The sequence below is a fragment of the Oncorhynchus mykiss genome, chromosome 24 (assembly GCF_013265735.2).
Source record: "Oncorhynchus mykiss isolate Arlee chromosome 24, USDA_OmykA_1.1, whole genome shotgun sequence".
Taxonomy (NCBI): domain Eukaryota; kingdom Metazoa; phylum Chordata; class Actinopteri; order Salmoniformes; family Salmonidae; genus Oncorhynchus; species Oncorhynchus mykiss.
Genome location: NC_048588.1, coordinates 9732475 through 9759935, shown reverse-complemented (window position 1 = coordinate 9759935; position 27461 = coordinate 9732475). Strand labels below are relative to the sequence as shown.

Here is a 27461-nt window from a genome sequence, read left to right as displayed (position 1 = left end):
AAGGAGGTGAGGCCTCATTTAACACAGTAAATCCTATGAATGTTTCATCCTAACATCGTGGATAACAATATCCCTATACTCGCCAGTTTTAGCCAGCAACATCTTCAGATTAGCCTTAACTTCAGTAGCCCTGCCCCCTGGTAAACAGTGTATGATCGCTTCATGATTCTTTTTAAGTCTAATACTGCGGGTAATGGAGTCGCCAATGACTAGGGTTTTCAATTTGTCAGAGCTTATGGTGGGAGGCTTCGACATCTCAGAACCTGTAACGGGAGGAGTAGAGACCAGAGAAGGTACTTACTGGTGGCACAGACGCTGTTTCATCCTTTCCTACATTGAAATTACCCTTGCCTAACGATTGCGTCTGAAGCTGGGCTTGCAGCACAGCTATCCTCGCCGTAAGGCGATCATTCTCTGGTATATTATGAGCACAGCGACTGCAATTAGAAGGCATCATGTTAATCTTACTACTTAGCTTCGGCTGGTGGAGGTTCTGACGAACCACGTCCAGATAAAGTGTCCGGAGTGAAAAACTTGAATGAAAAAAAGTTGAGCGAGGGAAAAACAAAAGATATAAACGGTAATTAAAAAGTAAAGTTGTCAGGTAGCAAAGTAAGGTTAGCAACAAAACGCACAGCAGCACGTAAACAAGTCTACAAGTTGGAAATGGCGTAAAGTTATCTTCGGTCTCTTTGTTACCTCTCTGATTAATGCCCTCCTTGCCTGGTCCGTGAGTTTTGGTGTGTGGCCCTCTTGTTTTTTTCATTTTTTTTTATGGAATTAATGGTGCTCCGTGGGATGTTCAAAGTTTCTGATATTTATTTTATAACCCAACCCTGATCTGTACTTCTCCACAACTTTGTCCCTGACCTGTTTGGAGAGCTCCTTGGTCTTCATAGTGCCGCTTGCTTGGTAGTGGCCCTTGCTTAGTGGTGTTGCAGAGTCTTGGGCCTTTCAGAACAGGTGTATGCTGAGATCATGTGACAGATCATGTGCACACAGGTGGACTTCAACTAATTATGCGACTTCTGAAGGTAATTGGTTGCACCAGATCTTATTTAGGGGCTTCTTAGCAAAGTTTTCAGTTTTTCTACTTTTTTGAAACAAGTTATTTTTTTCATTTCACTAAATAAAAATAAATAACCATTTAAATTACAGGTTGTAATGCAACAAAATAGGAAAAACACCAAGGGGTGTGAATACTTTAGCAAGGCATTGTATGTTATTATGAGAAGAAAACTGGTCACACACTGGTTGAATTGTATTTCAACATACCTCTTTATTTAGGTTGATGGGATGACATTGACATAATGACGTTGATTCAAATATACCATTTTAGTATCAACATTTAAACAAAATAAAATAAATCATCTAATCAAATATGAAATTCTACTTAATTTCAACCACAAAAAATATACTGTATATGGAATACAGGATGTGGAATTTTCAACGCACTTTCAACATAAACATATTTCTGATGATTATGTTGTAATTCAATTGATGTAACAACCTGTTAGTCAGGTTAAGTAATTGTATTTAAGTTTTACCCTAATTTCAATGTTTACTATGCTGGTTGAAATAAGATGAACAGTACTGGTTGATGACTTTTTGGAAATCCAAATGTGTTTTCCACATACATTCCACGTCACAATAGGTTGACAAATGACGTTGATTCAACCAGAGTGCCCAGCTTCAGGTAATTAAAATTCAGACAAGACTGATTTAAAAAAATAAAAAATATCTAGATTGTCATATACCCAGAATCTCTTAGTATATACGCATTGCATAAAACAACAATTGGTTATGACCATACAGAAGGCAAGTATTATAGGATCCAGTACTCGATAAAGAGAATAAAATCTGATGGAGAAATGAAATTGCCTTTTTAATTCGGCTAACATCAATAGCTACAATCAACAGTCACATCAATGGATACTGGATAGACGATATTACTGCAAATGCAAATAATCTGTGCTTTACACAAGCAAGCGATTCAATTTGAGATTTCTTCCAACAATTACACTAGCTAATAATTCTAATAATTAAACTGGTTGTTTGGATCCTGGATGCCTGATAACAGTTCCATCATGACATGTTCATGTTGCTGTCCGAATCATCTCAACTCGCACATTATTTCCCCTTGCTTCCAGACTAGCATATATTTTGGTATAGCGGGGTTAATATAAACCTCGCTGTCTGCCTGTCCAACCTCGGAAACAATGTTTAACTCTTCAATTTCTCTGTGACCAGACGAGACAACCCTTTCTGAGCTAGGCGAAATCACGCATCAAAGCCATTATCAATGAACAAATCCAAGTACATGCCAATAGAAAACAGCTCAAACAAAAATGTAGCTAGTGTTCCAGGTTCAATGTTTGACTTGACTGAGCTGAAGTTGGCTAGCTAGTGACACGAAAGTTATCTTGCTTGCATAGCAACCATTTTGTTTAGTAGAACTGATGACCATCTTATTGCATAGCAACTATGCAAAAATCTTTAACGACTAGGTCGCATCTGTAGCAACATGACCAAAAGAACAACCAGATTTTTGTCCGCTCTATATCTCCTGGTAGAATAATGTCATTTTATGAATTTACTTATCAAATAAAGTCAATGAAAATATGTAATTCATTGTTATTTTAATATGTTGGTAACAGATTTCTAAAAACAATAAGGCATGCAAGGCAGTGCTGTATCATGAATAGTCACAGGCAAATAAGTCGACTCCGTTCTAGCGTCGGGCCGAACAACGCCATTTACCTTTGACTGTATTCATGATACAGCACTGCCTCTTGTGCCTTTTCACTAACTAAACCCTCAGTATTCATTAAAAATAATGTGCTTGTTTCAAAACATCAATGGATCACAAAAGTGCCCACCTATTAAGATACTATACCCCTTTCACACTAGTGAGCCGAGCCCAGCAGTACTGACCTGGTTAATAATCCACCCTAGTTGCTGGAACCATGCTGGAAAGGACAATGTTAAAGGAAAAGACGTGAGCCAGCACAGTATGGATGGGGTCAGCAAGACGGTGTGAAAAAGGGCACTAATGTCAACTGGAATGTCTGCATGTCACATATTTATTCATTTTCCTGCATTGTGCATCAACTCAAAACCATGGCACACTGCCCGAGATCGCATTCGGGGAGGAAGAGCATGTTGTGATGTCACTTCATGTGTCTCCTCTGTCAGGTTACAGGGCTGTTATACTCCTTGGTGGGGTCTGAGGCAAAGGCTTGGCTGGCCACTACAAGCCCACAGCCGAATTAAAACTTAACCTAACTCATCAATGTTCAGCCACTCCCAACAGGTAAGAATAATATTAAGATTCTTCCCGGTCGCAAGTAGAGATCTGTGTGCAAACAGAAAAGTTGTTGGGCTAATGTCTTTCAGTGCAAACAGTGGGTTGTTTGGAGGAGGTTTACTCAGTCATTTACAACTGTCACAGCTTTCCAGTTGTCAGAAGTCCAGTTCTTGATCCAGCTAGTTTAGTTATTGGTTTTTAGGCAGTCGATATCAGATGAGGCAGTCCCATGTTTAGAGTGCTTCTTCAGCACATCACACTCGAGTGCCTTCCCCATAGGGCAGGGGTCACCTGGATTGGGTATTTTTCTCTTAAAAAGGTCAGTGGCTCATAGAGAGACAGAGATAAGCAAAATGTGGTGTGCCGTGGCGTCTCACTAGATTTCAGATACCTAGTAGCACAGTATCCCTGGTCTCTGCCCTGACCTCACAGGCTGCCCTTGTGGCTGGCGCAGTCGTCACAGACGCGGACAGGATGGTCCCAGCCACGGGAGGGCACTGGGCGGCTCTTTGAGGAGCAACCGCTGCAGACACCCTGGCCACATGCCCGGCAGTGGTGCTTGGACATACTGGGGGTGAAGGCTTTTCTGCACTTATGGCACTGCACAATCTGCTGGTCGGGGATCCAGTAGTCAGGCCGGGCCACTCCCTTCACAAAACCTGGAACATGGAGGAGAGCGAGATACATAAATAGCTGTTCATTGACAGTCAGAGCAGAGGATAAAGACTATAATCTTTGTGAATATAATATTAAATGTTGTATCTTGTGGATTTCTGTCTGCATATGCGGTAAAATGTCTATGGTACATGGTGTGAAGTTTTTTCCCCAAGTGTTTTTGTGAATACACAGAGACATTTATACTAGCTAGCTTTATTTGTGATGCGTTTCTCAAACACGACGCTGGCCCCAACATGACGCTAGCCGTACTCACACAGAGGGTAGTCCACTGCAGTGGTGACCATGTCTAGAGTAGACTGGGCCACCTCTGTCAACCTGCGGGCCATCAGCCCCCGCGGCTCCACCACAGACACTACAGGACACGGAGAGAGACCAACAGAGCCATCAGGATCACTGGAAAACATGTTCTTTTAACCTCTATTTGACGAGGAAGCCCCTCGAGAGGAGTCGTCTTTCGAGGGAGACATGAATGAACACTTACTATTCACATCAAACACCTTGGTTGTCTCCCAAACTGAACCCTATTCTCTTTGCTAGTGTACTACTTTTGGCCAGAGCCCAATGGGTCCAAGTAAGTCAAGTAAGATGGTAAGTCTTCGGCGAGTAAGCATTGTCCGAGCCAGAATGGCCGCCCTCGGTCAATAGTTCAGTGTAAAAAGGAACTGGGCACCATTTAGGACGCGTCCCTCATTCATTGTCCCATTCATTCATTCATTACAAAATAATAATACATTTGACTAAAAACTGACCCTGAATCAGACTAAGTTGGAGGTAGCATCAGGTTTTACATTAACATCCATGGCCCAACACTGATCCTAAAACATTAGCTGGCACCCTGACCCTGGTTGGTGGTGTCGGTCCCTCCCTGGCGGTGGCAGGCATCACAGACCCGGACGGGGGTGCTTCCCCAGCCCCTCTCGGGTACGGGCATCCTGCGGGTGGAGCAGGCCTGGCAGAAGCCCTCGCCACACCAACGACAGTGGTGCTTCCTCTCTGCCTCCTCAAAGGGCTTCTTACAGCAGTGACACACCTGGGGGACAGGCACAGAGCACAATAATGATTAGAATGTCAAGAGCCCGTAGTCAGAACTATACACTCACAACCATACCAAACAACTCTGTTCAGTGCCACATCTGAGAATTAAAACAGCCATTTGTTGGTTTTCCTCACTATAATGATGATATATTGGGTTTAGAATTAATGCGGCGTCCTTTTGGTATTTGGGCACTGGGTCGATCACCTTAATAAAAACAGCTATTCTTAGGGCTCTGCTATCTGTTCAAAAAGCCTGTGAGTGTGTTGCTGGTTCGATGATGCTGTGAGAGTGATGACTCACGGTGATGTCCGTGTTGGGTCTCCAATAGAGCGGGGCCACCTGGTCAGTGAGCCAGGACGTGACAGCCTTGGTGGGGCCCGTGCTGTACTCCGACACAGACTGGATCACAAAGTTCATCCCATCCAGCACCCTCTGGGCCGCATTCTGGTGGTCTGTCAGGAAGGCCTCAGACTGGACATAGAGACAGAGAGAGCAACGGTCAGAAGGAGAGGGAGGTCATCTTTGAATGTATTTGATATCTATGTTGGCAGTGTGTATTCATCCATTCATAATTGATGATGATGACCATGAACCATTGAAGTACAGTGTGCAGTGTTGTTGTTGCCAGTGCAAGTAACATTATCCTCATTAACCTTTGATAGCGGATATACTTTGAAAGTTAAATATATGCCAGACACTTTGCATATAAATTCCAACCAGTTCAGTCGCAAATGCCCCTAAACATTCTCACTGACACTTCAATTGAGCTTGAGTGACTGTTTGTCTGCAGTTCCTGCCAGTACAATGACGGGTGTTTAGGACCAGGCAGCTCAGCTCACCCCCTCCCAGACGTGTTTGACATCGGGCCGCACCACGCCGCTCTCTGGGTCCTGGTTGCCCAGCCAGTACTGACGGCTGCGGTAGATGATGCCACAGCTGCCACACTCCAGGACATACCTGGCAGGGCAGGTGCACCGTGGAGAGAGTGGAAGGAAATATATAGTGCATTGGCTTAGATGGCAGAGTGGATTCTATGTATCTGTGAATGACTGGTACTTCATTGACTGGATGGTTGAAAGGGACATCTTTAATACCATCAAAAAGTAAGTGTGTGTGTGTGTGTGTGTGTGTGTGTGTGTGTGTGTGTGTGTGTGTGTGTGTGTGTGTCTGCAAAGAGTCCAGATTACTTCAACAACTCACCCAGACCAGGCGTACTTTGCCAACCCAAACCAGGGGTTGTCTGTGGAGGCTGAGGTTTTAGGAATGACAATAACCTCCCTGCCACCCTCATAGCACCGCTGTGTGGGTAGGACCAGATCAGGGAGAGAGCACACAACGTATGATTAATGCTAGCTTCATACCCTTGGTTCATGCATTTGCTAGTACGACAAATTATTCAACACCATCTCCACAGGATTCCATCCTATATCATATATAGAAGAACACTTTCTTGTCCATTTTTCTTTTCAGATCACATTAATAAGTCTATATTGCTTCCAACCCAACTAAATGTATCTTTCTCTCTTACGTCCCATCACAGACCATATGTGAAATGTCTTACCTTGCAGATGAGGACCTTGTTGTTGTACTGGTGAGCGTACTGACACAGTCCGTCTGCCAGGTGAGGGACTCTGTCTCTGAGATGGTTCATCCCGTTCTTACAGCGGATACTGAGGAGAAAGAAAACAAGGACAATGAATCCATCCATCACATACTTAACATGTCTGATCACCTGCCATGTTGGCGGATGGCCAAAAGGCGTCGCTCCTTTTCTCCTAGCGGCACAAGATGTTAGACGTGCATCATAACATCATTTATAACGGTGACAAACAAGGCTTCATACTCAAGCAGTGAGAGTCTGTTAAACCAATGTCTATTTCTGGATATGAACACCAATCAGTGTGTTTAGGGAAAATTCGGCTTCTGATCTAGCTCAAATTTCCCAAGTTATAAAAAGACGCTGTACATCATGAAAACTCGTAGATATGTATGATATACATAGGACAAACAGACTTTTATGCTTCCTTTGTGGCAACCCATCTGGGAGGGACACATATCCTAGCACTACCTGCTCACGTGGAGCAGGTGAATACACCATTCATCAGTGCACACTGTAGCAAAACATGGAAAATGGTTTGCAATGAAAACGAGCGCTTCAATTGGACAAATGCAGGTTAGTCCCTCCCCATTTAGTTTTGATTCATGTGATAAAGTTACTCTGAGCAGATACATGCAGCAGACGCAGGGAAGTCACTTACTTGCAGCTGAGGCAGACTGAAGAGCAGGTGAAGTATTCGTCAGGGAAGAAGGAGTAGAGGGGGATTTTGTTGTCTAAGATCTCCCCACAGAACCTGTCACTCAGGGCCTGGAGAGGAGGGGAGAAGGAGAGAGAGGTGAGGCCCAGGGGATGGATGGGGAGGAGCCGAGCAAGGTCATGAGGTCAAAACAAACATTCATTGGTTGGTTTTGGAAAGGCCTATTTACCCAGACAAGCACATCATTCCCATGAACATTAGCTAGTACCAGCATTACCTGTCTATCAAACAAATGAATTATGCAACAATGCAAAGAGATAAACACACACAGACCTGCAGAGCGCTGAAGACGATGGCCGGTTGGCGGGGCGATCGGGTGGCAGTGTTCCTGACTTGCTGGCGTACAGCGTCCAGGAGCAGAGAGTAGTTGGTCGGTGGAGTGATGGTCTGGGTGCCCACGTACTGCACTGAGCTGAAGGCCTCTGTACCCAGGCCCAGGTCATGGAAGCGCCTCTGGAGCTGAGTGTCTGCATAGCCAGGGACATCTGTTCGCTCTGTGGGGACAAAGTAGGACAACGTCATGGGTTGAGTTCACACACCCAACTGACTGTTGAGTAAATAGTGTAGTATGTGTGACTTAAGTAGTTGTATCTGTGGGTGTGTCTCACCCAGTGTAATGGCTGGGTGTGATTCTGAATTTAAATAATATGTTAGCATGTTGTTGTTCAATTACTTTTTTATTGAATGTTATTTATCCCCAAGGTGCAATTACTTTGGGCAAATGAGTCTGAAACAACATGACAGCATAATCTAACCATTCCACAATGTGTTGTCTAACACAACTCATGAGCAAATTGTTGTGTAACGCATGTATAGAAACATATGATTGCATGTGGTGCATGTTAGTGACTGGGCCTCTCCTGTACATACCATGGCCCAGTAGCTGGGTGTGGGTGGTCTCCTGGAACACGATGACCGCGGGCCCCAGGGAGGAGAGGGGAACGTCCATGCCACAGCGGCTGGAGAGGGCACGCAGCTCGGGGGTGAAGTGCTTCAGGTAGGCCCCTGAGGCGCTGCTTAGGAACTGGAACATGTCGTTGTGCAGCCTCTCGGCCCGCGTGCGGTACACCACCACGTCCGATACGGCCAGCACCTTCAGCAGCAGACGCAAGCGCTGGTTCTGGTTGGCCGCCGCCCCCAGCAGGCCCTCTGTGTCCAGAGCCACCAGGCCCAGCACGGGGTCAAAGGCGGCCCACACGCCCACTGTGCAGGAGCTGGGGGCTTTGGAGGTGTAGAACACAGTATCCCCGCCAAACAGGATGTGGTTGAGGGTGTGGGACTTGCCGTCGCCCGTGTTGCCGAAGATGGAGAGGACCTTGACGCCCAGCATGTCCCCGCAGCCCAGCCTCTCCAGGAACTGAGCCTCATCATGGACCTGGGTTAATGGTGGAGAGGATGGGAGATCAAGTTATGTTATAGTTAGCTATAGGATGTTATGTTGTCAAATACATGTCAAATTACTTTTCCTGTAGGAGCAATTTAGGCTTACTTATGTGGTTGTTGTGTTGTGTATATAGTTTGTCTATCTTTATTCCACTTAATGTGAACAGTAGAGGGCACTATATCGATTTGGGTCATGGGTTACATGTATAGGCAGACAGGTAACCAGGAAGTATGGAAGCAGATAGGTATGGAGAGAATACATGCAGATGTAATTGCCGTAGGTACATATTTTAGTTCCAATGTGTTAATGGTGAGCAGGGTAAGAACAACCACATAAATAGGACAAAATGGCTCCTACATTAGCATTTGGCCTAACAATTATGTTATCAAAGGTCACTTTACACTGACAAGTAGGCTCAGGGCTCAACCTTACCCTTATTCATGACTCAAATTGCATTTCATTACAATGAGCCATTGAACATTCCCTTTATCCTTGTGAGGAAAAATGTCCCGATGCTCCGATGATACCCAAATCCTCTGTCTAAATGCAAATACGCCTTACACGCGTTGCAGTTTTTAAAACATTTGTAATTGGAATTTAACATTCGTATAAGCGAGCAATAATTTTCCTTATCCAAAAGATACTTACTGTATGCAGTTTACAGGGCTCTACAGGTATAACAATTTGAATCGCATATGCAACACATTTTTTTGCTGTGCGACCTGGGATTTGAATTTAAGACCATCAGTGCACCTAGAAAAAAACATCACCCAGATTACAATTGTTGCAAATGATTACTTCACTGTACCGCAGCCCAGGTGCCATGCCCGTCATGCTTGCACCATTACTACAAAGAAAATGTCTTGTCACTTAAAATATTTGTCTTTGCGTTCCTAATTTCTTTGTGTGCTCCTGCATTTTTCAACAGGCACACACGTGCTCCCAGTAAAAAAGGTCAGCGTAGAGCCCTGGTTGAGGAAAGTTTATTTTAATGTTTGTGACCCCCTTTTACTTTTTTGTTGGTGAAGGGGGGATGGGGGTTGCAGGTACAAAAAAACAAAGAAATGCATATAATGATCACCACAACCTGTTGCATCCCTCAGTCCCCCATCCCTCCTCCCGTATCTTCCCTCCCCAACCAGAAACCATGCCGCCCACACCAGCAGTGCTGCCTGCCAGTGGTAATCTTCTACGATTTATTGAGAGATTCAAGGGGCTATTATCATTAAGTAAGATAACCGATTCAAAGCATTGACTATTTCAATTCATGCACTTCTAAAAAAAAATATATATATATATATTTTTTTTCCTTTGCCCTAGAAGCATATAACTGCCATATCATATGAAGGAATGTGCTTACCTGGTGTAGGGGACACAGTGAACAGTTGGGGCCAATTTCAACGTTAAACGTTTCCTTGGTGTTAAATACAGTCTGCGAACAAACTTAAAATGTATAAGTTGATGGTTCGGTTTACGGGGTGCAAAGGTCATATTTATCCATATTCTATTCCAGTTAAAGAGTTGTCCAGATTCAATTAGATCTGTGGACCATACTTTAATGGCTATCCCAGAATGACCTTTCCAAAAGTTGCTTCTATATATTTTAGAGATCAGTCCTTTCAGGAGCCCAGATCATTTATTTATAAATCCCATCATTGGATGGTTCAGTAGTTGGATTTCCAAAGGGATTCCATAGGAAAAAAAGGAAATTGTGAATATAGAAAAAAGGAGTTGCCTGGTAATGTGTATTTATCTTTTACATTTTGGAATGTTCTCAAACCCTTGCTGTCCATGATATCAGTAAGGGTATGGGGATTCCACATTTGGACTATTGGGGGGGGGGCAAAAGGCCACCTTCCAGATAACAAGACATTATTGTGAAATATTGGAGTATGGGCATGCCATTTTGATTCCCAGTTACATTGCTTTTCAATAATAAGCCTTGAGGTTAGTTTTCATTATTTAAGGGATACTGTATATCAGTGAAGACCACTTCTTCCAGGGTAATAGGAGACACCATATTTCTCTCTATACTTAGCCAGGGGGGCAGAAAAATTATGTCTAACCCAATTTAGGATGGGGCGGAAATACAATTTAAAGTTTGGTTCGGAGAGTCCTCCTACGTCTTTCCCTTTTTGTAAATTGTTTTATTTTATGGGGCGGCAGGGTAGCCTAGTGGTTAGAGCGTTGGACTAGTGACCGGAAGGTTGCGAGTTCAAACCCCCGAGCTGACAAGGTACAAATCTGTCGTTCTGCCCCTGAACAGGCAGTTAACCCACTGTTCCCAGGCCGTCATTGAAAATAAGAATTTGTTCTTAACTGACTTGCCTGGTTAAATAAAGGTAAAATAAAAATAAAATAAAATTATCCTGAGTCGTTTACATTACCATTATACACTAACGTTCAAAAGTTTGGGGTCACTTAGAAATGTCCATGTTTTTGAAAGAAAAGCTCATTTTTTTGTCCATTAAAATAACATCAAATTGATCAGAAATACAGTGTAGAAAGATAGACATGGTTAATGTTTTAAATGACAATTGTAGCTGGAAATGGCAGATTTTTTTAACGGAATATCTACATAGGTGTACAGAGGCCCATTATCAGCAACCATCACTCCTGTGTTCCAATGGCACATTGTGTTAGCTAATCCAAGTTTATCATTTTAAAAAGGCCAATTGATCATTAGATAACCATTTTGCAATTATGTTAGCACAGCTGAAAACTTTTGTTCTGATTAAAGAAGCAATAAAACTGTCCTTCTTTAGACGAGTTGAGTATCTGGAGCCATCAGCATTTGTGGGTTCGATTACAAGCTCAAAATGGCCAAAAACAAAGAACTTTCTTCTGAAGCTGCCAAGAAATTGCCAAGAAACTTATGTTCTCGTAAAACGCTGTGTACTACTCCCTTCAAAGAACAGCGCAAACTGGCTCTAACAAGAATAGAAAGAGGAGTGGGAGGCCCCGGTGAACAACTGAGCAAGAGGCTTCATTAAATAGTACCCACAAAACACCAGTCTCAATGTCAACAGTGAAGAGGCGACTCCGGGATGCTGGCCTTCTAGGCATAGTTCCTCTGTCCAGTGTCTGTGTTCTTTTGCCCATCTTAATCTTTTATTTTTATTGTCCAGTCTGAGATATGGCTTTTTCTTTGCAACTCTGACTAGAAAGCCAGCATCCCAGAGTTGCCTCTTCACTGTTGACAATCAGACTGGTGTTTTGCGGATACTATTTAATGAAGCTGCCAGTTGAGGACTTGTGAGGCGTCTGTTTCTCAAACTAGATACTAATGTACTTGTCCTCTTGCCCAGTTGTGCACCGGGGCCTCCCACTTTTCTTTCTATTCTGGTTAGGGCCAGTTTGCACTGTACAAGACCTTCAGTTTCTTAGCAATTTATCACATGGAATATCCTTCAATTTGGCGTCACAAACTGTATGATTGGCTTTGCCTGTGGAGCTTTCCAGTGAGGGTCTGCGAGGAAAACCGGTAGCCCATTTTATGAAAATTCCTGTCTGACCAAAAGACGACAAGGACCCAGCCAGACCAGACCCTTACTGTGAACTGCACAGGGGGAGATATCATCTGTGAACAATTGAGGGACATATCTTCTGAAATTCAGTAAGTCAATTTAAAAAAAATGGTATACAAAATTCAAATAAATTATGGAAACCTAATTAAGGGGAGTAACACATAAAAAGGTACCCATAGTCTTATAGGAGAAGGCTATTCACTAGTCTTATAAGAAGACTAGAGCGAGGGCGTAACGGTACCATGGAAAGCCCCACTGACAGCTGTCTGTAGGCATTTATAAGAGAAGTGTCTATGTGGTCTGCAGCCATTACTAATAGCATGTGGTCTTATTATATATGTATGTGAGCTGAGTTTTTCGATCTATAACATTATCGACAGTTCTGTTATCTAGGGGTTTCGTCCACCACCACCCATCGTAGTCTGGGACTACTAGCACGAGGTGTTATTGAGCATGGGGTGTTTTATGAATATATAGAGGAAGTAGCGGCAAGATAACCGTGGTGCATAGGATGCAACGATAGACTTTTCTATGTGGTCTGAACCACTGATAATAGCATGAGGTGTTATTGTTATTGTAGGCATTTATGAATCATTGAAGATGCACATGGGGTGGTGTGGATGTAAAAACCTAAGTCCACCACCGCCCTTCGGGTCTACAGGTAGAGGATAACATCTCAGGATCTCAATCGAGGATAACAAGTCTCATTAGTAACGAGGATAACATGTCTCATCAGTGGAGTTTGATGGCATAACGTTATGTATGTGGAGATATGAAAGGATAAAGTACTATTCCCGAATATGCTTTTACTAGAATTGACATATAAAGAGTATAATGGGTTACTAGAGATAAAGTACCATATGAAGAGTATAATGGGTTACTAGAGATAAAGTAACATATGAAGAGTATAATGGGTTACTAGAGATAAAGTAACATATGAAGAGTATAATGGGTTACTAGAGATAAAGTAACATATGAAGAGTATAATGGGTTACTAGAGATAAAGTAACATATGAAGAGTATAATTGGTTACTAGAGATATAGTAACATATGAAGAGTATAATGGGTTACTAGAGATCTGATGAAGTAACAATACAAAAAAAGCATAATAATATACAACTTGCACACCACCCGTAAACATACGTATGTGGTCTAAAAAGTATTAAGAGAAATTAATAGTATAATGGGTTACTAGATTTGATAAAGTAACAATGTATCAATGCATCATGGGTTACTAGAGTTTAACATGATAGGTAGAGACTTAGTATGGACAGAGCATGCCATCTATAGGGGACTGATAGACAGTGCCATCCCAGTTATTGTGAAAGTTGATCCCAGAAAGAGACTCTAGTCTCAAAATAAAAAAGAAAGCTCCCTCCAAAATGTATCTCTTCCCTTCTGAATTGGCAGATGTATTTTATAAACTCAGCGCATTACATGTTAATCTTAAAATAACATGAATACACGTGAAGCAATTTAATACGTGTGAAGCAAAAAGTGAATATCCAACAGAAATTGGTAATAAATATTAAGAGGTAATTGTTATGTTAGACTAAAATTAAAACAATGGAGAAAGTTATCATGTTTGTTTTGTTTTAAACCTTGCAATAGGGGGAAAAGCAGAACATTGAGAGTGATCCAAGTGTATTAACAGTAGTGATTGAGAAGGTCTTCCTATTGAGAAGAAGGGAGTCCTAGTCGAGGGAAACAGATATGGAGACTAGTGAAAGTAACAAAGTGAATGGTGATTGGCTTTCTGATAGCACTCTAATAATGCAATGTCTTAGTAATTTGAAGAAATAAAGTTTCAATACAAGGTCACATGATGAACAGAGGGATTGAGGATTGGGATTGATATTAAATTAGAGGCCATCATCTGGTGTTTGGGTTAGAGATACGTTTCCTGTGAAACAGATAGCCGTCAGTACTCACTGAACTCAATCAGGCTGTAAGGGACTCAGTGGGACATTAGTATTATTACTCAATTATACAGTTTGGGTAACACAAATTATTTAAGCAAGAAGGTAATGTCATCTAAAAAAATATTCTGTTTCCATTATGTGAAACTGTGTCCAGAATTTAAGTAGATCCAAGCAAATGTTTTTAGTACTGAATATTGAGCTGATAACCCAGCACCAACTCTTTGAAAGTCCTAGCATATTTGTTAAACAGGTTTCATATTTTGACTAGTTGGGTTTACAGGGACATATGTCAATGCAACAGGTCAAAAAGAGAAGGTTACAAAACAGGGGCTCGGGGATTGTTTACTGTAGAAGGTGGCTGTTCCGCTTAACGGGACACTGTCATCTGACAGTAGTATGCATTCTGTATATGCATGGTTTTATCAAGACTTCATGACAAAGACGCAGTAAACTCAAATAAGATTTTTTTAGGACTGATTAACATGTGTAAAATAAGTACATGTTTATTTTCTTCCGGGATTTATGGAATGTCCACTTCCAAGTTCTGATGAGTTGACCAATTATTCTGTATCTCTCCCTTTGAAATGCTTTCTGAGGCAGACAGTTAGTATAAAAGGTACATGAATCTGGCTGTTAAGGGAGCTTCCAAAATAAGTAAGGCCTCACAATTTTGTTTGTTTTTAGCACCCACACACAACCCACCTGTTAATTAATACACTGCTCAAAAAAATAAAGGGAACACTTAAACAACACAATGTAACTCCAAGTCAATCACACTTCTGTGAAATCAAACTGTCCACTAAGGAAGCAACACTGATTGACAATAAATTTCACATGCTGATGTGCAAATGGAATAGACAACAGGTGGAAATTATAGGCAATTAGCAAGACACCCCCAATAAAGGAGTGGTTCTGCAGGTGACCAGACCACTTCTCAGATCCTATGCTTCCTGGCTGATGTTGTGGTCACTTTTGAATGCTGGCGGTGCTTTCACTCTTTCGCTCAGGTAGTGCAAGAAGGTTTGCTGTGTCTGTCAGCGTAGTGTCCAGAGCATGGAGGCGCTACCAGGAGACAGGCCAGTACATCAGTAGACGTGGAGGAGGCCGTAGGAGGGCAACAACCCAACAGCAGGACCGCTTCCTCCGCCTTTGTGCAAGGAGGAGCAGGAGGAGCACTGCCAGAGCCCTGCAAAATGACCTCCAGCAGGCCACAAATGTGCATGTGTCTGCTCAAACGGTTAGAAACAGACTCCATGAGGGTGGTATGAGGGCCCGACGTCCACAGGTGGGAGTTGTGTTTACAGCCCAACACCGTGCAGGACGTTTGGCATTTGCCAGAGAACACCAAGATTGGCAAATTCGCCACTGGCGCCCTGTGCTCTTCACAGATGAAAGCAGGTTCACACTGAGCACATGTGACAGACGTGACAGAGTCTGGAGACGCCTTGGAGAACGTTCTGCTGCCTGCAACATCCTCCAGCATGACCGGTTTGGCGGTGGGTCAGTCATGGTGTGGGGTGGCATTTCTTTGGGGGGCCGCACGGCCCTCCATGTGCTCGCCAGAGGTAGCCTGACTGCCATTAGGTACCAAGATGAGATCCTCAGACCCCTTGTGAGACCATATGCTGGTGTGGTTGGCCCTGGGTTCCTCCTAATGCAAGACAATGCTAGACCTCATGTGGCTGGAGTGTGTCAGCAGTTCCTGCAAGAGGAAGGCATTGATGCTATGGACTGGCCCGCCCGTTCCCCAGACCTGAATCCAATTGAGCACATCTGGGACATCATGTCTCGCTCCATCCACCAACAGACTGTCCAGGAGTTGGCGGATGCTTTAGTCCAGGTCTGGGAGATCCCTCAGGAGACCATCCGCCACCTCATCAGGAGCCACCTCATCATTTTGACTTGTTTTAAGGACATTACATCAAAGTTGGATTAGCCTGTAGTGTGGTTTTCTACTTTAATTTTGAGTGTGACTCCAAATCCAGACCTCCATGGGTTGATATTGAATTTGATTTCCATTGATCATTTTTGTGTGATTTTGTTGTCAGCACATTCAACTATGTAAAGAAAAAAAGTATTTAATAAGAATATTTCATTCATTCAGATCTAGGATGTTATTTTAGTGTTCCCTTTATTTTTTTGAGCAGTGTATTTGTTAGTGGTGTTAATACTGATTTATTGTGTGGGGTCTTTATTTTTAGTGGATTTTTCACAGGTTAGAAAGGATGCACTTTAAAGGGCACACAAAGGCCATTTTCTGAAGTGTCTATTGTCAGAGTTTTGGCTGCACACATGTAAATTATCTTGATAAGAAATGTACTGAAAAACCCAATGTAAACCTGGTACACGAAATGTTTGGAATGTTAAATAATGTCTGAAGAACAGGGAAGGAAAAGGGAAAGAAACACTCACTTAATGGGATTGAATGACCTCAGACCTCTGTTCTGACTTTCTGGTGAGGCCTGAGCACCCTCACTAGAAAGACCAGAGACATTTAAATGGGCTATGTAAACACTAATAACTAGGAAGACGTTTATAATGTAGCAATAGCCCTGTGTGTGATTCAGACCACGAGAAGGACAGAGAGAGCGCGCTCCCCCTGAATGAGGGACACTTGTCTCTAGTCTATTTTACCATTACCTTATGGGATACAATTATTTCCTTGTTTTTTTGGGACACATGAATCACGATGTGAGTCATGTGTCTAAATGGGGAATAACTAGTCCCCTAAGGCCCCTTTGTAAATATGCAAATAGATTTTCTTCACATGCCTGCAACTAAAATGAAGATATGTTGTTAATGGTTGACAGTTACTCCAAATGGACTTAAGTTTTCCCCCCTCGAGTGATATATGAAGAAGTGTATCGAGTGATATATGAAGAAGTGTATTGCTATTATTGTTTTGTTTTCTTTGCTTTTGTCTTGTGTCAATACCAATCTCAGCAGATTGGGTCTGCTGGATGGTCTGGATTTCTCCCTAAGGATTGGCCCTCTAACTCCCTGACCCTGTAACTCGTCAGTGAGATCGCCAAGATGATAGGGGAGTGTAAGCCAATTTGGGAGGGGAAAAAAATGGTTTCCCCTGTGTGTCGTTATTCTCATTGATATTTGTCTTAGACATTTGTGTTAAGAATATTGGAAGCAGTAATCATTTGTCATACAGTGAATAATTTGTCTGGATTTCATGAATCAGAAATGCCCTAAACTAAAACTGTTGTTCTGGTCTGTCCTCTCTCGAGGTTATGGCAAAGGTGACCACAGATGGTATCTAGATGCATGGAAGGAATACTGGAGCCGACCCCCACGACATTGGGGGACCTAACAGCATAGGTGGGAGTCCCCTCGATGTCCAGGGGATCACAAATTGAATGTAGGATTTTGTAGTAATGAAACATTGAAAAAGCCATCAGCTCTTTTACGAGACACTGAAATTTGAAGTTGGCAGTCGTAAGTGTAGTGGTCAGACAAGCTCTTATGTCGAATTTCTATTTTCTTAAAGAAACTCGGGTTGTAGATAGTAGTATGAAATAGATTTGTGAGAATGATTTACGCCTGTGACTATAAAGCCTACTCTTTTGTCTTAGGAATATGTGCTCGTCAGGAATCAATGAAGTTGTAATCAGAGACTATATGCTGGAGAGCCTTGGTTGCGTGTGGATTGTAGTTATTCATATTAGATTTGTCCCACATGTCATTCCTGTCTGTCCCAATAACCAGATGGAATTCAGCTAATTCTAACAATATGCTGTTCAGTGAATGAGAATTTAAAAAATGTAGGATCATATGAATTTGGAGCGTACACATTAATAAAAGGGCATTTTCGTTCCATTGTGGATACATTTAAGGAAAGTGATTCGGCCTTCTTGGTCTTCCCCGTTACACAAGATGGTTTCTTATGTATCATTATGATTACACCTTTAGTTTTGTTTGGGGATGATGAAAAAGCAGCCAGTTTGTACAAATGGTTCTTTATTCTATGAGCCCTTTTGGAGCAGGTGTGTTTCTCGGAGCATTGCTAGAACTACATGGTTTCTTGCTAGGATACCAAGACACCTGGAACGTTTAATAGGATAGTTTAGGCATTTCAAATTCACCCCTTCCTGGACTCTACAAGATGTGTCAAGTTGGCTGGATGTCCTTCGGGTGGTGGACCATTCTTGATACACATGGGAAACCGTTGAGCGTGAAAAACCCAGCAGCGTTGCAGTTCTAGACTCACTCAAACCGGTGCACCTGGCATAATAACGTAAACACTCATTCTTCCAAACAAGCTATTGTCCAATGGATTGATGATCATATTATGACCAAAACAAACTGCTATTTTAGCCTACAAATGGTTTCAGTAGAGGAGGTGTTAAACCTATTGAAGTCATTTACCGATGGAAAATCTACAGGTTATGATTTTAGGGATTTAAAAAACTGCTATGCTGCTCCCCAGATTGCAGCTCCACTGAAATACATATTTAATTGGTCACTGGAAAATGCATGGAAGAATGCTAAACTGTGTACAATCCCGAAAGAAAGCAAAGAACCCATTACTCCTGCTAATAGTCGACCAATTAGTCTACTCCTTTCACTCAGTAATATATTGGAGGGTATTGTGAGTAGACATATGGGAGTACATGAAAAATAGTAATCTGATTACAGCGAAACAACATGCTTATCGGAAAAACCATTCCACTACCACTGCATTGGTTGACAAGTGGCTCCTTGCTATGGATAATGGCAGGTTTGTGGGTGTACTATTTTTAGATTTTAATGCAGCATTTGATTTAGTGGATCATTCAATAATTTTGACAAAATTATTGCATTATGGGTTTAAGAAGGCAGCATTGAATTGAGTACAGTCAAATCTAACTGACAGGAAACAGTCCACCTATATCAATGGGTCGTTTTCTTCCCCTCATGCTTTAAACTGTGGAATACCGCAGGGCAGCTGCCTTGAGTCACTTTTTTACTTAATATATACACACCAAAGACCTTCCTTATGCCTTATCTGAAACTCAAGCTACTATATTTGCAGATTCTACAATTTATACTGCAAGACAAATCAGTACAACAAGCTCTACTAGTAGTTCAGGGAAATATCAGGGAGTGGGTTTGCCGGAACAAACTTGTTTTGAACACCAGGAAAACCAAGGTTATGTTGGTCTGTTCCACCAGGAAAAGGCCAACACAGTATGGGATACAATTAAGTATGAGGAAGTACAAATTGAGGAAGTGGCAGAAACCAAACTACTAGCTAAACAACTGCTTATCATCATGGTGGTTTCAAATAACTCATCTATGTAATAAAACAAATTAAAACTGCATGCATGATCAGAACCATGGCTAAACAATTAGCGGGAAAGATTCTTAAGCAAACAACCCAAGCATTAATTGGGAGTCAGGTGAACTACTGTTCTGTGGTCAAACAACCCAAGCATTAATTTGGAGTCAGATGAGCTACTGTCCTGTGGTCTGGGGAAATGCATCAGCAAGTTAAATTAGGAGGCTGCAGATTGCTCAGAACAAAGCAGCAAGGATTGATTTAAGGTGGAGATATGGTTATTCTGTTGCAGTCATGCTCAATGCTCTTGGTTGGTCATTAATCAACAAGATAATTGAAAAAAATGTGCTTATTTTATTTCACAAAGTACACCACTTAAAACGGCCAAACTATTCACACCAGTATTCAGTTGGTAAGAGGCAGACATTCAGTAAATGCTAGGAATAGATTGTCCACCATCTGTGTTATCCAGACAGAAAAGAGAAATCAGCAAAATAACATTTTGATTTAGAGCAATAAAGAAATGGAATCATTTATCTGAGCAAACCAGAAACATTTCAAAATATAAATGTAAACAATACTTTAGAACCATTTAAATAAAATACATTGGAAGGTATGGTAGATGAATAATCAGTCTATCTTTTCAGAGAGTTAGAGTATTTATCTGGTCAATATGTCAGTGTATTATATCTGTCTGTAACAGTGTGTTATATCTGTTTGTAACAGTGTATTATATCTGTTTGTAACAGTGTATTATATCTGTTTGTAACAGTGTGTTAGGTGAAAATGTGATTGTATTATAAATTGTATTTGAATGTTTAAGGACTCATGGAAGATTAGTCCAAATGAAGACTAAAAGAGATCCTAATAAAATCAAATCAATCTATACTATGTACAAAAACATGAAGATGTATTTGTAAAAACACCGCCCCCAAACGAGACTACACGTCCTCCCCTCCAATTTCCGCTTCAAACAACCGAGACTACACTTCCTCCCCTCCAATTTCCGCTTCAAACAACCAAGACTACACTTCCTCCCCTCCAATTTCCGCTTCAAACAACCGAGACTACACTTCCTCCCCTCCAATTTCCGCTTCAAACAACCGAGACTACACTTCCTCCCCTCCAATTTCCGCTTCAAACAACCGAGACTACACTTCCTCCCCTCCAATTTCCGCATCAAACGACCAAGACTACACTTCCTCCCCTCCAATTTCCGCTTCAAACGACCAAGACTACACTTCCTCCCCTCCAATTTCCGCTTCAAACAACCAAGACTACACTCCCCCCCCCCCCCCCCCAATTTCCGCATCAAACGACCAAGACTACACTTCCTCCCCTCCAATTTCCGCTTTCAAACAACCAAGACTACACTTCCTCCCCTCCAATTTCCGCTTCAAACGACCCCAATGGAGCATAACAGGGAAGGAAGTTTAGGACCTCGGATGGGTGCTGATGGCTGTGCGTTTCATAATGCAACTTTGCTAAACTGCATACAGTAGGTGCATCTTTCGTAATCTAAAGATTCTTTATCCTACATGTGAAAGTTAAGTTCCATAGGTTTCCAAAACAGTATTGCACACTGGATTATTAATGATTCTAAATGTTAAAACAAAGCGTTGGGATTGTAGTTCATTGATCCAGCTGTGGTCCTGGTGTTCAGTTGAGAACTCAAGGGCTGGGTAGCTAGCCATAGACCCTTGGACTCTCGAGAGCTAGGCTCAACCCTACAAGGGAGTTAATTAGCTTCAGTCAAGACTTGTGTGGCTAGCTGCTTTCTGGAGCTCCCAATTGTATTGGGTGTTGCTCCCAATTGTATTGGGTGTTGCTCCCAATTGTATTGGGTGTTGCTCCCAATTGTATTGGGTTGCACAAAAACAGTACACGGAAAGGCAGAAGTTAAAAACGATTCCCTTTCAACTTACAGTGCCGGTGGGCAGGATGGTTGGTAATTATGATGGGGGAATTTGAGACTGAATATCTGAAGAAGAATCATATTACTAAACAGACTTTCCAAACGTGGACCCACTTTACTTTGACATGAGGTAAGCAGAGAAAAAGTGAGTCTGCAACAGACCCATGTTTGGAAAGTCTGTTTAATAATATGATCATTTAAATATTTTGTCTCAAATACCCCCCAGTCATAATGACCAACCATCATGCCCACCGGTACAGTAAATCAATGTGTAATTGTACTTAACTTCTGGCTTCCCGCAGACTGTTTTTGTGCAACCCAAAAAGACTGGGAGCAACGTGTATGTAAATACACCCGGGTTGCTAAAAGCAGCTAGAGTGTGGCGTTTGCACAGCCTGATTCATTGGGGACTTTCCTGAAAGGAAACTGAAACAAGGCCAGTCATGACAGACCATAGAGATAGATAGAGGACTAATATTTATATCTGCGCCATTATAGCGTCTGTGACAGCATGGGCAGCGCAATTGAGGCTACAACCCACCCTTTGCCTACTTTAAAATTGCGGAAGCCCTCAATGGCGCTGCCCATGCCAAAACTGACTTTTGGTCACTAGAGGCCTCTATAATTCTCTATGTGACAGACATCAAGGTATAATACTCCTGCCCTTTTGAAAACAACCATCTTTAACGTTAAGTATGACTAGCTAGTCAAAGTTACATCGCTAAGTTTGATCAGTCTTATCAAGTTAGCTGCGTGTCGATCATTTCGACAAAAATGTATACAAAATAATAGCCGGGGCTCCCGAGTGGCGCAGCGGTCTAGAGGCGTCACTACAGACCTTGGTTCGATCCCGAGCTGTATCACAACATAGTGCGGCGCACAATTGGCCCAGCGTCGTTTGTGTTAGGGGAAGGTTTGGCCGGTATTGTAAAATAATAATTTGTTATTTAACTGTCTTGCCGAGTTAAATAAAGGTTAAATATTATTTTAACAATAAATATATGTTCATTGGCTACCGTAGCAAGGTAAGGTTCGACGAGGCCCATGTCAACATAACGAGTAACGTTAACGACAGCTAACTAACACCGTAGTTGGCTGTTACTTGTGCAAGACGGGATGGCAACGTGACATATTTAATTTTGTTAACACAAATATGAAAGCTGGCTAATGTTACCCTTTGGCCAACCACTTTGTTTTCATTCTTCCTAGCCAATTAACGTTAGTTGCGTGCTAGCAAGCCGACGTCGTTACCTGCAGATTTTCTTGTTCATCAACCAAAAGAAAACTCCGACCATTTTCCGGGTGATCTTCTGTTATGTGACAAAGCGATACCTCCTCCATTTCTTTCATCAGTACTTCGGACATTGTTATTAAACCATCCCTGGTAATAGAAACTTCCCCCACTCCCGAAAACAACAATACAACACATGGATTGGTGAGGTAGGAGCCATCAGCAATGGAGCACGCAAAAGACAACGTAGTTACGTGAGGAGTGTTCTGTCGTATGCTCAGCAGCAGCACCATCTTGTGGTGAATATGCAAATTGACAAGAACTCAATGAACACTGCATAATTAGTGAAAACCGCTGAACGAAAGGGTAGAGAGCAGAAAATGAGATGCTGGACCGCCCAGAGTTGAATTAGCATAATAAAAAATAAAACATCTAGAGATATGTTTTTTTTGCATGTTTTACTGCATCCGCCGATGTCAGCCTTCCGCATCTGCCGTGAAAGGTGACTGAGCTTTGTCAGACCATGAGACTTCCCGAAAAACACTAAAACCACTAACTATTATGACCCCTCTATGGAAAGGTGAGAATCTCACAAACATGTAGCCTACATGTCAGATTTGCTCTAGGACGCCCACAAGCCACAAAGGCTCATCTGAAGGTAGCCTGGTACCAGTTTTAAAAAGGGAATGGAAGTACTGTATGGATGGAAGGATTTAGTGTGTAAAAGAGGATAAATATGTATGTGTATTCTTTTTTTTTTTAACAAATATTTTCCTGATCTTATATCTCTGAGATATAGGAAAGCCACTTCAAAACAGACTTCCTTTTTATTTTAATTAAAATGTCCACGTATGAATATGTTATTCAATGTGTTTCTATGGGATAACAGCAGTAAGGCTCAATTAAATGTTTCCTCAAATATTAAAAAATATATATTTTTGATAACTAAAGGGGTCCTAAAATTCAAAATCAAATAGCTTAATGTTCCTTGGTATGACCATCTTAAAACAAATCCATATGTTAGCCCCCCTCCCCCCCAAGAAAATATATGATTTGTTGATTATTTTAATCAGCTGTGTAGTGCTAAGGGGATAAAATCACAAAACTTGCACCCCTTGCATCCCTGTTCTGGGGGGGGGGGGGGGGGGGGGGGGGGGGGGGGGGGGGGGGGGGGGGGGGGGGGGGGGGGGGAATGCCAGAATGTTGAATAAAATTCTAGTTTAATGTACTTTGCCAGTTGTCCATGCAGTTGGTCCTTTTGGCAGTAGGAGTATAATTACATCAACTTTTCAAAGCGCTGGTAGTGCATTCAGATTTCTATCACGTGAAGCATGCGCAGAACTATTTAAGTATGAGCTCGGCAAGTACAGTGCATTCAGAAAGTATTCAGACCCCCTGACTTTTTCCAAATTTTGTTACGTTACAGCCTTATACTAAAATGGATGAAATCGTTTTTTCCCTCATCAATCTACACACAATACCCCATAATGACAAAGCAAAAACAGGTATTTAGAATATTAAAAATATACACAAATTTAAGAAATGTCACATGTAGTTAAGTATTCAGACCCTTTACTCAGTACTTTATTGAAGCACCTTTGGTAGCCATTACAGTCTCTAGTCTTCTTGGCTATGATGCTACAAGCTTGGCACACCTGTATTTGGAGAGTTTATCCCATTCTTCTGTGCAGACCCTCTCAAGCTCTGTCAGGTTGGATGGGGAGCGTTGCTGTACAGCTATTTTCAGGTCTCTCCAGAGATGTTCGATGTCCGAGCTCTGGTTGGACCAGTCAACGACATTCAGAGACCTGTCCCGAAGCCACTTCTGTGTTGTCTTGGCTGTGTGCTTAGGGTCATTCTCCTGTTGGAAGGTGAACCTTCACTCCAGTCTGAGGTCCTGAGCACCTCGGAGCAGGTTTTCATCAAGGATCTCTCTGTACTTTGCTCTGTTCATCTTTCCCTTGATCCTGACAGGTCTCCCAGTCCCTTCCGATGAAAAACATCCCCACAGCATAATGCTGCCACCACAATTCTTCACCGTAGGGATGTTGCTAGGTTTCCTCCAGATGTGACGCTTGGCATTCAGGCCAGAGAAGACCAGAGAAGACCAGAGAATCTTGTTTCTTATGGTTTGAGAGTCCTTTAGGTGCTTTTTGGCAAACTCCAACTGGGCTTTCATGTGCGTTTTACTAAGGAGTGGCTTTCGTCTGACCACTCTACCATAAAGGCCTGATTGGTGAAGTGCTGCAGAGATGGTTGTCCTTCTGGATGGTTCTCCCATCTCACAGAGCTCTGGAGCTCTGTCAGAGTGACCATCGGGTTCTTGGTCACCTTCCTGACCAAGGCCCTTCTCCCTGGATTGCTCAGTTTAGCCGGGCAGCCAGCTCTAGGAAGTGTCTTGGTGGTTCCAAACTTCTTCAATTTAAGAATGATGGAGGCCACTGTGTTCGTGGGGACCTTAACTGCTGCAGAAATGTTTTGGTACCCTTCCCCAGATCTGTGCCTCGACACAATTGCGGTGGAGGAGTTATGAAGTGAGTTCTGGGCGTATTCCGCCCAGGGAAGGAACCGGGCCCACTCCTCGTCACTGGCAATGACTCCTTAGGACCTCTCCACCTGCCCGTTAGACTGAGGCCGGTACCCTGGTGTGAGGCTGACAGTGGCCCCCAGCTTCTCCATAAAGGCTTTCCAGAACCGTGATGTGAATTGTGAACCATGGTCAGAAACGATGTCCTCCGGAAGGCCATAGTGCCGGAAGACCTGCTGGAATAGTGCCTCTGCGACCTGGAGAGCGGTAGGTAGACCAGAGAGAGGGATAAAGCACCAGGATTTGGAGAATCTGTCAACAACAACCAGAATAGTGGTAAAACCATCAGAAAGAGGGAGATCCATTACAAAGTCTATGGACAGATGTGACCAAGGCCACTGAGCTACGGGAAGCAATTTACCTGCTGGAGCGTGCCGGGGAGATTGGATTGAGTACATATTGAACTTGAGTTGACATAGTGGGCGACGTCCTGCGCCAAAGTGGGCCACCAGTATTTATCGGAGGGGGATTGGATGGTGAAGGTGATACATGGGTGTCTTTGTGTACGGGTTCATGAATTGAAGAAGGGACGGCTTTCCTGGTGCTTGGGTCCCACGGTGAGGGTGAGTGGTGCTGTGACATGAGTAATTGTACCGGATCCCAATGGTCACATATCCAGGATTTGGACAGGAAAAGGAGAGGAGAGAAGGTATGAGGTTAAGTTCAGGGAGGAGGCTAGGGCCTGGTTGATAAAGTTCCCTGGGGCGCCAGAGGGACAGCCAGCCAGTGAAATGGGAGAAAGGGGTTGGCGGGAAACGATGATAATGGAATACTCACGCCTACCCTGGGAGACAGAAGGTCAAGGATCCGCCCCCCTTCTCTAGTGGACCCCGAGTTGGGATGCACCGGACACCACTGGACACAGCCCCAGCTGTCTTCGACGATGCCACTCTGCCACAGAGTCATACCTGCATGGGTTCAAACTCTGCCTCAGGACAGCCAAAGGAGGGAGGTGAGTGGTGAGATGCACGCTGACTCTGCGAAGAAGGTTATCCAGACGGATGGCCATCGCGATGAGAGCGAGGACCACCTTCATGGTTGTACCCAGTAGAGCCAGCTGGTCGTGGTGTGGGTGGAGTAGATGACCCTGTTCCTCGACCTTCTGGAAGATGGGTTTTATCATCTGCTACTTCCATAATTACTTGGGTAGTATTCTGTAACGAAGACGCGGGGAGTCAGGAAGCAGGTGCAGATGGTGAGTTTAATAATAATGAACATAGAGAGTTACAAAACAAGAGAAGCGTCTGGACATGGAATCAAAACCAATGGTTGCCAGGTGTACAAATGTGGGTTGCCAGGACTGGTGGTTAGTAGACCGGCGACGTCGAGTGCTGGAGGGAGGGAGCAGGAGTAGACGTGACACAATTTTAGAATAAGGCAAAATGTAGAAAAAGGTAAGGTGTCTGAATACTTTCCAAATGCACTGTATGCATGCATCTTGTGCATGTATTTTGTATCTTGTGCGCATGTTTTAGGAGGTAGAAATCTGAACAAACTACCAGTGATTTTGAAAAGTTGACGTAACTATACTCTCCTGTGGATATATCGTCTCACAATCCTACCTCCAAAAGGACCAACCGCACAAACAACTGGTAAAGTACATTAAAATATCATTTGATTCAACATTCTGGCTTGTTGAGGTCGTGAGAGGAAACTTTCCTGATTCAAACATTCATTTTTGCCTGACCTAGAATTCAATGCAATTCCACATCGGGTTTCCAGACAATGCCCTACCAATGCCCTACAAAAAGAATAGTAACTACTAATTGAGTAGAACTGAGGGATCATTTTTTATTGTCCAGCCAAATAAGTTGTAGGCATCTGTTATCTTCTGTAATTTTTTATTCATTTTGACCCTGACCTTTGAGCCAAAATGGTAGTTACTGCCTTCTTTCTTGGTACACCCAATGGAATATGTTTCCATGACAACATTTTTTTTAACACAAACTTGTGTTCATAGATTTATTTGTACGTTGCTGTCAGTTTCATATACACAATATATACAAAGGTATGTGGACACCCCTTCAAATGAGGGGATTCGGCTAATTCAGCCACACCTGTTGCTGACAAGTTTCTGCAATGCTAGCGCTGCCCCGGTCAACTGTAAATGCTGTTATCGTGAAGTGGAAACGTCTAGGAGCAACAACGGCTCAGCTGCGAAGTGGTAGGCCACACAAGCTCACAAAGCGTGATCACCGTGTGCTGAAGCGCGTATAAATCGTCTGTCCTCAGTTGCAATACTCACTACCAAGTACCAAACTGCCTCTGGAAGCAACATCCAGCACAAGAA

General features: G+C 42.8%; 1 protein-coding gene across 1 annotated transcript; it reads right to left on the bottom strand.

The window, feature by feature from the left end:
• Positions 1 to 1254: 1254 nt before the first annotated feature.
• On the bottom strand, positions 1255 to 22844 carry LOC110503687 (zinc finger FYVE domain-containing protein 1). Its single transcript, XM_021582147.2, has 11 exons — positions 22605 to 22844; positions 8207 to 8711; positions 7610 to 7830; positions 7280 to 7386; positions 6583 to 6691; positions 6222 to 6319; positions 5861 to 5978; positions 5322 to 5492; positions 4826 to 5015; positions 4239 to 4337; positions 1255 to 3966 (listed from the first exon to the last, which is right to left on the bottom strand). Exons 1-11 carry the CDS (start codon positions 22716 to 22718, stop codon positions 3734 to 3736), a joined length of 1965 nt encoding a protein of 654 aa, XP_021437822.2. The 5' UTR covers positions 22719 to 22844; the 3' UTR covers positions 1255 to 3733.
• Positions 22845 to 27461: the final 4617 nt, after the last annotated feature.